The sequence below is a fragment of the Coenobita brevimanus genome, chromosome 111 (assembly GCF_032717465.1).
Source record: "Coenobita brevimanus isolate Jiangsu-jjx chromosome 111, ASM3271746v2, whole genome shotgun sequence".
NCBI lineage: Eukaryota > Metazoa > Arthropoda > Malacostraca > Decapoda > Coenobitidae > Coenobita > Coenobita brevimanus.
Genome location: NC_137064.1, coordinates 7,787,983 through 7,800,896, shown reverse-complemented (window position 1 = coordinate 7,800,896; position 12,914 = coordinate 7,787,983). Strand labels below are relative to the sequence as shown.

The 12,914-nt window shown below is 41.7% G+C and overlaps 2 protein-coding genes across 3 annotated transcripts in view; one reads left to right on the top strand and one right to left on the bottom strand.

Annotated features, from left to right (window-relative positions):
- The window catches only part of Polr3D (RNA polymerase III subunit C53), a 110,323-nt gene extending 110,021 nt beyond the window's left edge, over positions 1-302 (bottom strand). Inside the window, exon 1 of the mRNA XM_080286387.1 lies at positions 265-302. The gene's annotated coding sequence lies outside the window, so the exon portion shown is untranslated. The remainder of the gene's footprint in view (positions 1-264) is intronic.
- Positions 303-575: 273 nt separating this feature from the next.
- The window catches only part of ATPsynO (ATP synthase subunit O, mitochondrial), a 64,461-nt gene continuing 52,122 nt past the window's right edge, over positions 576-12,914 (top strand). For both annotated transcript variants that reach the window (XR_013900572.1, XM_080286389.1), the window contains exon 1: positions 576-646. Coding sequence is in view for 1 of the 2 variants with exons in the window: in XM_080286389.1 (XP_080142515.1) it covers positions 620-646 (27 nt within the window). In the remaining variant the exon portion in view is untranslated. The remainder of the gene's footprint in view (positions 647-12,914) is intronic.

Below are 12,914 nucleotides of genomic sequence, written 5' to 3'. Positions count from 1 at the left end.
TCCTACCTAATCATAACCATTTCAGCATCTGAGATATAGCTGTCTTAGATTTAGTTCACTACTTTAAGTACATTTTGACCACCGCCAGACGATTTCATTCATCCAACGGAAACCTTACACAGGTTCTCATCTTCGTAAGTCAGTTTCTACTATTGTGCATGCATAGAATGCTTACATACAGACGTAGACAAAACTACATGCATTGTGCTGATTATTTTAATTCATAATAATAAATGCAACGAGCCAAACGATATTTACACCCACCTTCCCTTCCAGTTGTTTACATTCTCACCGCAACCACATGAGCGAGCTAAATGTCAACATACATCTTATCGTCTTTTTTACAATGTATTTCATTTACTCTGTAAAAATTTTGTCACATTAAAAAAAAGGAAGTTAAACTTGTACTCTTTTGAACCAATAAACCATTGAACAGTACAACTTCACTTTGTCCTTGAGAAAAATGGTTTGATTAATAAAATAATACAGATACGACTTAGGAAACTATTTAAGCCAACTTGTTTCTTTTCCAGCTAATTCATATTCTTTTTAAAATAAGAACCAAAATAGGGTGCTTTTCGTCGGAGTCGGGCCTGCGTACAGCTGATTCTTCTACACCATGGCTGCCGCAAGATTTGGTGTTTTGGTGCGTACTATTTTGTTGAGTACATGTTTTAGCAGACCGTTAGGTAGTTTAGGTATACAGACACTGTTTGAAGGGAGTTACGTTTTGGGGTTGCCGTAACAACTTGCAGTTAAAGACTTGTTAAGCAAGTATCCGGTTGTTGATCAGCTGATCGCAGTGTTTGTGAATATCAATGAAAGCTTGAGATATTTATATGATGACAGGTTTCTGTATTTATAGGTTGACGTAACATGCTTAAGTATCTAGTAGATCATTTGCTGCACTTAGGTTGTAGGTGTATTCGGAGACTTGGTCATAGATTGCCTTTTTCAACATTGTTTACATCAGGATAGGTAGCCGGTTGTTATAAAATAGGATGCCAGAATACCGTGATTAGAAGGGTACGCGCCCGAGTAGCTGTAGCTATATAAATTGGAGATGTATTATACCCTACCGGTAACGTCAACAGTATTTTCGCTGCCTGTCGAAAATTCTAGACTTTAAAAAATCATAGCGAGTACCTGAAACAGAACAGAGCACTAACATAACACCGGAATAAAACTTCAGCTTCTTACAGATGATCACACAAATCCTTCCTGCTAAGTGCATAACTAGTACTGTGCAGGAGGAATATATATTTTTGTACCGAAAAATGGCGAAATTAGTAACCATACTTTTAATTCAGCCGGCAAAAATTTTTACCCCATGTAATAACATTGCAACTTAAAGATAACGTTTAAGGCAAAATTTTCACTGTTGACCAAGTTTCCACTTAAAGGGCCCCAAAATGAAATCTGGCATCACAAATTTCGCTGAATACTAACTGTTGTTGTCATTTGAAGTGATCGGTTGTTACGTAATCATCAGTCCTTTACTTTAATGGTACTTTATGATTCTGAGTTCAGGGAGCATTTATTAAGTTAAATAATACAATGGTTAATACATTTTCACAATTTCATTGAATATATAAAGATCCAAATTAGTTGAGGGAAATTAAGACTGACAACTTCCACATAATTATGAAAATATAAGAACCAACTCGGTACTTTAAATCAGCTGAGTACAATTGGGTTTAAATCTCTCCAGACTGCCACACACACACACACACACACACACACATTTTACTGAATACATATAGGTACAACGTATGACTTACAAATAATTACGAAAATATAGGAACCAACTCGGATCTTTAAATCAGCAGAATACAATAGGGTTTAACTTAAATGTCTCCCCAGACTTTAAAGGTCACATACACACACACACACACACACACACTTTTTGAGAGACAGACAAATGAGGACAGTAATAAAGGAAAAGATGTCTGGATGGAGGGAAGTAACAAGTGGAGTCCCTCAAGGCTCAGTGTTGGCGCCAGTAATGTTCCTGATTTGCGTAAATGATATGGTAGATGGAGTGAACAGTTATGTAAGTCTGTTTGCTGATGATGTAAAGATCTTGAGGAAGATAGAGGTTGAGGAGGATTGTAAAATACTGCAGGAGGATATGGATAGGATACACAATTGGAGCCGGACGTGGGAAATGAAATTTAATGTAAAGAAATGTAAAATATTGGAAATGGGTAAAAGTACCAGGAGACCATCACTGAATTATTTTTTGGGTAATGAATTAATCACAAAAAGGAGAGAAGAGAAAGATTTGGGAGTGCTGGTCCAAGATAGTTTGTCACCAGAAAAGCACATTAACAAGATAGTTGGAGAGACTTATAAACTCTTGACTTACTTAAGAGTAGCATTTCATTATATGGATGAGGAGATGATGAAAAAATTGATAGTGGCCATGATCCGCCCCAGGTTAGAATATACAGCGGTAGTGTGGTCCCCACACAAAAAGAAAGATATAAACAAGATTGAGAGAATACAAAGAACAGCAACCAAGATGGTCCCCAGTCTGACAGACCTGTCATACAGAGAGAGGCTGGAAAAACTGGATTTGCCTTCGTTAGAGGAAAGGAGAAAGAGGGGAGACATGATTGCGGTGTTCAGGACCATGGTGGGAGTAGATAAAATTGACAAAGAAGATCTGTTTGTATGGGATAAGAGAGCAACAAGAGGACATGGAATGAAATTGAAAAAGTCAAGCTGCTTGAAGGATATCAAGAAATATAGCTTTCCTTACAGAAGTATAGACTTATGGAATAGCCTGGACAAAGAGATCGTCCAGTTTAGAAACTTAAACGAGTTTAAAGTTAAATTCGACTTATTGAGAAACAGCGATGGAAACCCACGAGCATAGTACATTCCGTGTATATCACAATTAGGTATATTAGGTAAATACTTAAATATTTGGAACGACTTAGACAAAGAGGTGGTGCATGAGAAAAACATTCATGTGTGTAAAGGTAGACTTGATAAATGTGGATATGGAGACAGGACAACACGAGCATTGCTCAATTCCTGTATACTACAGATAGGTAAATACACACACACACACACACACACACACACACACACACACACACACACATTCCTCATCTGGGCATGGGGTTATCATGAACTCTTAATGGTGTAAATAAGGACTTCTTTAAACTAAGTTAAGCTTACCGGTATTGTAATTTCTATAAAAATACAAAAAATCACAGATTATGTATCACAGATATAAGTTAAAGCCTTTTAGATACAGTAAATCCTCGTTTTTCGCGCTGCAGATGTTCCGCCAAAACTGCGCAAAATGTGAAACGTGGAATTGTGAAGTTAAGAATCAATGGAAAAAATAGAGGAGCGTTCCTGTGGGACATGTACCTACCTTATCATAAAGTACTATAACACCAAACAGCCCGTACCCAAAATTTAATGAAGAGTGTTTACTAGTGCTAAAACAGCAGAACACAATGAACATGTACCTGAAAAGACATTAAAGTTGTTATAAAGAGCTTCAACACCAAAAATCCTTACCAGAAAAAAAGTGAAGACTGGCTTGAGTGGCAGGTGAAGGTGTGTTGAGGGCAGACGGGGTAGTTACCAGGTGACATGGGCCTCTCTGGGGAAGCCCCAGCACCAATGCCGAAGCCCTCAAAGTTTAACTCAGACTCCAGCACCTCCACTTCCTCTCTGTCCACTTCTCTTCCTTCATCCACCCTTGCTGGCATGTCCAAGTCTTGCAGAATAGCAGCAACATTCAGTCTCTCATGAAAATATCGTGTGATCCGGGCTTGTCTTTGCTTCTTTATGTTTCTGTTGTATTCCGCCATCACTTGAGACTTCAGATCACTCAAGGTCGATAGGATGTTGGTAGCCTCAGGCATAGTCCTGGTGTAGCCTATGCATCGAAGGTTGTTGCCATGTTGGTTATGGTGGACAGGGTGGTTGCAAGATGGCCGCCAACAAATAAGCATTGGTATATGTCGTCGGCTTCCGGCTGGGAGCATCGAATTGTGGGGAAATTCACAAATTGTGAGACAACTCGGAAACTTTTCTTGCATGAAAAACGAGGCATCAAAGTAAAATGCGTCCATACACGAGGACGTACTGTACTTAAATTACTTTTGTGTATTATTTGTTCTCATTGAGAATTTTCAGATACTTAAAAATAAAGCTCCATTGTACTAAACACTTAACACAAAAACAGGTTTGTACTGACCATGGATATAAAATGAATACCTGTATAACATATGAGGCACCCAGAAGGAAAGGGGCGTAACTCGCAAAAAGACAAATTTCCCAGTAATGTCTGGCAGCTACCCTGCAAGGCCACCTCTATGCTGTGGTATGAAGTGCCAAATAATACTCAACCATACGATGGGTTAAACTAAAGAGGGAAGTCAGGTAATTTTGCTGCGTAAAACGTCGGGTGAAGTCTGGGGCCAGAAGTAAAGGGGCGGAAGTGTCATGCCAATGAGCGCACGGCGGAGGTGACACACCTCCTGGCTCGGCCAATCACATACCGCCAGATGCACGTGGCCTGCGCCATCAACACAGTCTCTAGTCATGCCTCTGTGTTGATAGATGCCTGGCACTTCAACTCTCGCATTTCATCTATTTTCACCGGATTTTACTGCTTCATCATGAGTGATAACAACACCGAAAGTGAGAGGCAGCCATGTTTGTTATCTCGAAAGCGTAAGAGGAGGCCTGAGACGTGGAAGAGAAACGTGGCGAAGGAAAAATGAGACAGTGGTGAGGCATACACAAGCCCTCACACTAAGGAACAAGGTGCATCTTGTAATATGGGGGCACCGTGTACGTGCCCTAGCCGGTGCTTTGATAAAGTTGGGTTGGAAAATTGCCAGGAAATATTCACAAACTACTGGAAACTGGGATGCTGTATGTAGATGTCTTTGCAATCCTGAAAATGGAAGGAATTGGTTAGAGTGGAGTAGTAGTAGTAGTAGCTGTAGCAGTATCAGTATCAGTAGTAGTAGTAGTAGTAGTGGGATGTTGTATGTAGATGCCTTTGCAATCCTAAATAAGGAAGGAATTAGAGTGGTGGAAGAGAAGATGAATGATGATGATGATGATGATGACTGATGATGATGATGGTGGTGATACCGTAGTGATGATGATGATAATGCCTGGAATTCAGTTGCCTCTTAAATACCCAGATGGTGTTTTGCTTAAGAGGGACAAGTTAAACGATGTAATGACCCTTTCAAAGTTCGTACCACCTGAATTTGTTGCATTCTATGATGAGCTGTACCAGAGTCAACAAGAGGCGCAGCAGAAAGGGGGCGTGGTCTGGGATGCGGCAGAGTTTTACCGGGATGATGACTTCCTTGATTATTAGACCCCTCTCCCCCCCCTTCAAGTCCAGCAAGCACATTTTCATTGTAGGATTGGTGACTGGCCTTATTCTTATTGTTGATCTACTTATACTGTACAATCATTGTCACTTATTGGAATGTATTTATAGCTCTTGGGGTAAAAAAACACATTTTAAAAATTTATTTATAAAAAAGTAATGGCTCTAGGTTAATGAAACTTTCACAGTTTATTAATTTTATTATAAAATTTTAAAAAATCACCTTGTACAGTAATCCCTGTACTTTCTGGACACCCACTTTCTGGACATTGGGGGCCTGGACCTTCAGATCCCCCAGGAAAAAAAAAAAAAAAAAAAATCCCCCTCCCCCCAAAAAAGATTTTTTTTCCCTCCCGTAATTTGAAATTGCCACCACGCCGAACAGCTGTTTACACCATGGCCCCTTCACCCCTTCCTTCCTCCCCCTTCCTCCCTCCCCTGTCAGGGTTGCCATTTGGTATTTTTCATTACCAGATGTGGGCCAATTTGGTAATGAAAAATTTGTTTGGTATTTAATCAGAATAATGCATTACCAAATGGATTTTTCACATTTATGAAGATACACAGGATGGAGATGGTGGATTGTCTGCTCTCTCTTGATTAATTTGCTAGCCTACATAGCATGAAAATAATCAACATGCTGTTAATTATAAGGAGAGTGATTACATGTATTTCCACTTGTATATATAATTAGTGAAGAATAAATGCTAGCTTTACGAATTTGGTAATGAAAATTGAGGAGTTTGGTAATATGGCTGTTGCGATCTGGCAACTCTGTTTCCTCGTCACCAACACCTCCAACAGTTACTGCTTAACTTCGATCGTGAGTGGATGCTTATTGCAGTGGATGCCACACGTGCTCATTTTTTTGTTAATAAACTGCAATACCTCGCCAGTAAACCACACGGGAATTTACAGTGTTGTGCAGTGTTAAGAAATTAGAATTGAGAGTGCAAAGGATTAACTGTGGAGTGCAAACTGGCGGTTGAAACTGGCGTGGTGCAATTAACAATGTACAGTGTTAAACAATTATAACTCACAGTGCAAAGAATTACTTTAAGTGCAGCACAACACTGGATTACTGTACGTGCTTCAAGAGCATTTTCACCACTCCCAAAGCCTTAAGAAGGCGGCCACAGATATGCTGTAAATACCCTGGCTGAGGTACAGTCACTTCTAATTCCTTATTCTTTGGTTCCTTTTCATTTATTTCATGCTTTATGTCCATTATTGGTGTGAATAAGGCCTTAATTAGGTTTAAATAGGTGCTATGCATGGCCAATAGGGAGTTATTTAGGTGGCTTTCAAAGTTAGGCTGGGTTAGGGTCCTTAAGTACCAGTCCAGCAGACAGGTGCCCACTTTCCGGATGGGACCACTTTCCGGACATGCCTTTGGCTCTATTACATCGGATAGTGGAGGGATTACTTTCGATTTTGTAAATAAATTTATACGGTTGTTTAGGCAGGGGGTCAAACAAATGCAAAAAAACAAAAAAACACATACACATAAAAGAAACACACTGGGAAAAAATCCTTGACCACATGATTAATATGGTAACACATAATAGATATTTATTTTGAAAACTAATGGTGTACCAATTGTTTAACTTTCATCACAAATTACTCAAAACTCAGCTTTTGCATATATGCCCCTTTACTTCTGGAGGCCTCATATTATTCCATAAGATTAACAAGATAGCTCAGCTTCATGATTCTGTTCATTTCATTTTTGCAACAAAGCATTGGGGATGGGGGGATTATTCAGATGAAGTACAGTTAAAGGACGCAGTTATCACAGTAATATTCGTCCTTATAATCAAATCCACTGTGAAGGCAATGAGGACATGTCCATTGGGGACATCCTTGAGTCTCACATTCAACTCACTTGGGTTGTAGAACTGCCCTTTCATCATCCCATTCCCTACCACATCTAGTACAACTGTTATCTTCCATTTAGCCTACATCATCTGCCTCATCTGAATCAGTGGACATAGGTCATTTACCTTTGACAGCACTCTTCACTGGACCTTTAACTGTTCCTGTTTGCTTTCCCTTTCCCTCTCCTTTCCCCCTAATGGCAGTGGATTGCTCTCTTTTATGTTTAACTGCAGCTTTCTTATTGATTTCCACCTGTAGTCTCTCCAGATGTTGCTGCACACCATCAGCGGTCATACTCTGGCTTTTGCTTTTATTCTTAGTGGTCTTTTGCGACCAGGAGGAACTTTGTCCGGTGGAGGGAAGAGAATCTGTGAAGTTTCAGCAGATATTATACCACAAAGAAGTAAGGGGTTTTGTGGGGGAAGTTGTTCACAACTTTTTGGAGTGGAAGCACCTACTGGAGAAGACTCTCGGGTCGAATTCATGACAGTAGTGTCATCTGAGGCATTACTTACTGAGGGTGATGGAGAACGGGGAATCTCCCCAGTATTACTTGATGATGACTCATTTTGTACCTGAGGGACTTCGTCCTCAGGCTCACTGTTGCAAGATACCTGTGGGTCAAGGCTGTCTGTGTGCTGGCATTAATCATAAAGCCAGTTGGTGGGGCGGCAAGATTAGTGTCCACGTCTGGGATAATTTTGTTTCTTAGCAGCATGTTCTTATCTGTGGCACTGGGATTAAAAGGATATATCCCTCACTTTCGAAAACCTGCCTTAATATTAGACATACTCATGCTTTCCTCAAATGGTTTTTTAATTATTTTGGGCACACGTTTCTTTGCTACCCAGAAGTTACCTTTAACTTCTTTCCCCAAATTCACCTGTTTCCCTAAGTGTGACTTGAAAGCTCTTGTACACTGCAACATCAAGGGTTGACAGATGTGAGTGGTGTGGGGGGCAAGGGCAAACAATGTCCCATTGTGTTGGTGTGCCGAGTCAATTACCTGAGGTGAGCAGTGTGAAATATGGCCATCCAACAAAAGCAGCACTGGCTGTTCTGGAGTAGGATGAGCATGGGGAATGAGTAACTGATCAAACCATGTTAAGAACAGGTCAGAATCCATGAACCCAGACTCCTGTTTCCCATACAGACACCCATCAGGACCATCTTTGGAGTAGTTGCCTCCTGGAAAAGACTGTTTAAAAATTATGAATGGTGGCAGAGCATGTCCAGCAGCAGACATGCAGCGATGAATACTTATACGTTCCGAGGAGGCAACTTCCCGAGAGTGGGCATGTTTCATCTTTTTTAGAATAGCTACTTTTTGTGTACATTTATTGAAACCCACAATGGTTACATAACAATTATAGATATCCTGTGGCCTCTCCAGATACACCCCATCCTCCAACTGTTGCTTTAAAAGCTGAAAGTAATCTCTAATTATATTAACAGTTGCCTCTGTCCAGCCTGTCAGGTTGTCTTAACCTTACAGCATCAGGATACTTCTGTCTGAAGGACTGCCACCATCCCTCACATGGTTGAGATGGCCGAAACACCTTCCTACCGTTTATTTTATCAGTGCACCAAGCTAACATCAGTATTTGATTTACTGTAAGGGCAAATCCTCTGCCTGCCATGTAAGCAATGTAATTACACAGGTCTTTTTTTCAAGCCAGGAGTTAAAGCCCTTTTCCTCCCTGCCTTTGTACAGTCCCCACCAACTTTGCCTTGCAGTCTGTCTGTCAAAGTTTTTCTGCGTACATTGTAAGTAGTGGCAGCTTGTGTAGGCGTCATCTGTCCACAACTACATGCTCTAATTGCTGGTTGCATATTCCCCTGGCTCCATTCTGAATGCTTGACCCCAACCCTGCGAGGCTGTGACGATCTTTCAGTAGGAGCCATCCCTGCAACCAAAGAGTAAGGCAAATATATATATGGCCAAATATGAGATGGATGGAGTGAAGAGGTATATGAGAGAGGGGTGTGTGTGCTGGGAGTAGGGCAGTGAAATGGCAGAGGACATGCCGACATGGAGGCGATTCATTTGTGGCCACCCCTTGTGGAATTAAGGTGTGCGGCAATAGATAGATAGATAGATATACAGTATATAGACAGCAAAATTTTTTTGAGGCTCATTAATTTCGCTGCTCATTTTGCCAAAGTTACCAATGTCGCCATTTTCTGCAAAACATCATAATTAATTTTGTTGCCAGAAAAATATTCACACACAAAAAATTGGCAACTAACATCAACAGGAATGACTGTGTATACATACCTGCACCCTTCAGCTGCCACTGGCGAACTAAAGATTATGAAAAGAGGCAACCATTTAGCAAATGTTGGCCGTCACCCGAAGTAAGTCGAGCAGAACGCACAGCTTTGCCCGCCATTTTCAGAACCTGTGTTTGTCACGTTAATAAGATTTTTTTTTTTTTTTTTTTTTTTTTTGATGTACACTATTTCTATGCATAGGTTTAGTTGTGAGAAGTATGAATGAGGATCTGAGGGTCTCAAAAAAGTGGTCTGCACCAAAATAAGAGTAATACAGTACAATAATTCCTCCACTATCCGACATAATAGAGCCAAAGGCATGTCCGGAAAGTGGGTCTGTCCGGATAGTGGACCCCTGCCTGCTGGACTGGTACTTAAGGACCCTAACCCAGCCTAACTCTGAAAGCCTCCTAAACAACTCCCTACTGGATATGCATAGCACCTATTTAAACCTATTTAAGACCCTATTCACACCAATAATGGATATAAAGCATGACATAAATGAAAAGGAACCAGAGAATGGGGAATTAGAAGTGGTTATGGAAAGTATTTAAAAGTGTACAGGGTTCTTACAGCACATCTGTGGCCGCCTCCTCTAAGGCTCTGGTAGTGGTGAAAATGCTCTTGAAGCACGTACAGTAATCCAGTGTTGTGCTACACTTAATTCTTTGCGCTGTGAGGTATAATTGTTTAACACTGCACATTCTGTTCTTGACTGCACCATGCCAGTTTCAACCGCCAGTTTCAACGGCCACTTTTCACTCCACAGTTAATCCTTTGCACTCAAAATTCTAATTTCTTAACACTGCACAACACTGTAAATTCCCACGTGGTCTAGTGGCGAGGTATTCCAGTTTATTTACTATTTATTCACAAAAACAAGCACGTTCGGCATCCATTGTGATAAACATCCACCCTTGACAATGGTTAACCAGTAACTGGGGATAGGGTTTCCAGATCTGAGCATGGCCACATTACCAAACTCCTCAGTTTTCATTACCAAACTTAACTTTTCATTACCAAATTCTTAAAGGAAGCATTTATTCTTCACTAATTATATGTACAAATGGAAATATTTTCACTCTCCTTATAATCAACAGCATGTTTATTTTTGCACTATGTATGCTGGCAGATTAATCAAAGAAAGAAGACAGTCCACCGTCTCCATTCTCTATATCTTTATACATGCGAAAAATCTGTTTGGTAATGGAACATGCTGATTCACTACCAATCGAACTTTTCAGTACCAAATTGGCCCACATTTGGTAATGAAAAATGCCAAATGGCAACCCTGATTGGGGAGGGGGGAGGGGAGAGGAAGGAAGGGGTGAAGGGGCCGTTGTGTAAACAGCTGTTCGACTCCACGCAGCAATTTCAAATTACGGGTGGGGAAAAAATGTGGATTTTGGGGGATTTTTTTCTTTTTTTGGCCATTTTTGGGTTCCAAAGGCTCAGGCCACAATGTCTGGTAAGTGGGGAGTCTGGAAAGTAGGCTTCTGGATCCCTCCACTATCCGATGTAATAGAGCCAAAGGCATGTCCGGAAAGTGGTCCCGTCCGGATAGTGGGCCCCAGCCTCCTGGACTTGTACTGATGGACCTTAACTCAGAAAAACACCTATACAACTCCCTCTGGACATGCATAGCTCCTACTTAAGACCCTAATCACCCCAGTAAGGGACATAAAAGACTAAAATAAATGCAAAAGAACCATAAAATGAGGTTTTAGAGGAGTTTATACAATATTAAACATTCTGGGTACTTACAAGTCCCTGGCTCCTGGACTGGTAGTTATCGACTCTAACCTAGCCTAACTCAGAAAAACACCTCCCTACTGTACATGCATAGCACCTAAGACCCTATTCACACCAATAAGGGACATAAAAGAGTGAAATGAGGTGTTAGAGGTAAGTATGGAAAATACAGTACAATATGAAACATTCTGGGTACTTACAGCAAGTCCCTGGCCATCTCGATGAATAACCCACCTCCTCTCAGACTCTGACAGTAAAAAGGAGTTCCTGAAGCACCTGCAGTACTGAATTTAGCCATTTGCACTCAGAATTCCATTCTCTTAACACTGTACACTCTAGTCTTACTTGCGCTCCATTGTACCTTAATGAAGTAAGTGTTGCACTCTGCACTTAAAGTCTTTGCACTCATAAATCCATTTTCTAAACAAAACACACTCTAGTTTATTTGCGCTACGTTGAAAGTCTATTAAATCAATGTTGCACTCTGCACTTTAGTCTTTGCACTCAGAATTCTAATTTCTTAACACAATGCACTGTTTTTTTTTCACTGCACAACGCTGTCAATTCCCGTGTGGTCTAGTGGAGAAGTTCTTGCCATTTAATCACTGTCAGAGTCTGAGAGTAGCTGATGCAGGTGACCTAGGAGTGTGTCGCTGGGTCGTGGTGACAGAGTACCCACTGCAGACGACTCTGAAGAGAGGCGCAAACTCACGTTGAGTGGTGACTGCACCGTGCCTGATGTGCTGGGCTATGGCACGGAGGATGAGGGCCTGTCTTGGGGAGACAATGGAGTGGAGCCAGGGCACAGCGGGGGTCACGGGTCTGAAAAAGCTGTCATTGGTTGATTGACGCAAGGAACGACGATTTTGACGATTAATGATGCGCTGCCTGAAAGCACGCACTTCCTCCACAAGTCCCAAGGGCCCCATCTCCCTGTCGCAGACTGGGTGTTCCAGGTAGTCGAGAATGAACTCTACGTGTTCCCGGAGTGTGCTCAGCTTGGGGATGGCTAGTGTCACGCTGAGAAGAGTCCGGATCATCGTCCCCGTCCTCGTCGAAATCTTCAAGCTGGGTACTGACACCTGCAACTGAAGATGCGATCTCGATATCAGACATGGTCTGATACCCAGGATCACCCTTGTCTTCATCCAACCACTCATGCACTTCGTCCACATCGACATCTTTGCCATGCGCACGTAGACATGCATGGAAGTCATCCACGTCAAAACCTAGGAAATCATGCTCCACATCCATTCCGAGAAGCAGACGAGACCAACCATTTTCTAGAGTCTTAACAGGGACTTCCTTCCATGCACTGGCCCAGTTGTAGATGGCAGACTTGATGTTGTAGCAGCGAAGGTTTTCCAAAGTCCGCTGGCCTTGCATGTCCCGTCCCTCCCTGCACTCGTCCTCGTCCTTGAGAACAGCAATCACCTCGTCCAGGAACTTTCTTTGGTACAGCCTCTTCATTGCCATGATCACTCCTTGGTCCCATGGTTGGATGAGAGCAGTCATAATAGGTGGCAGAAACATGCACCTAATGCGCCCACTCTCAGCCACCAAGTCCTTGTCGCACGTGTGAGCAGGTGCATTGTCGAGGAGAAGGAGGGCCTTTACCTGGTCGCGT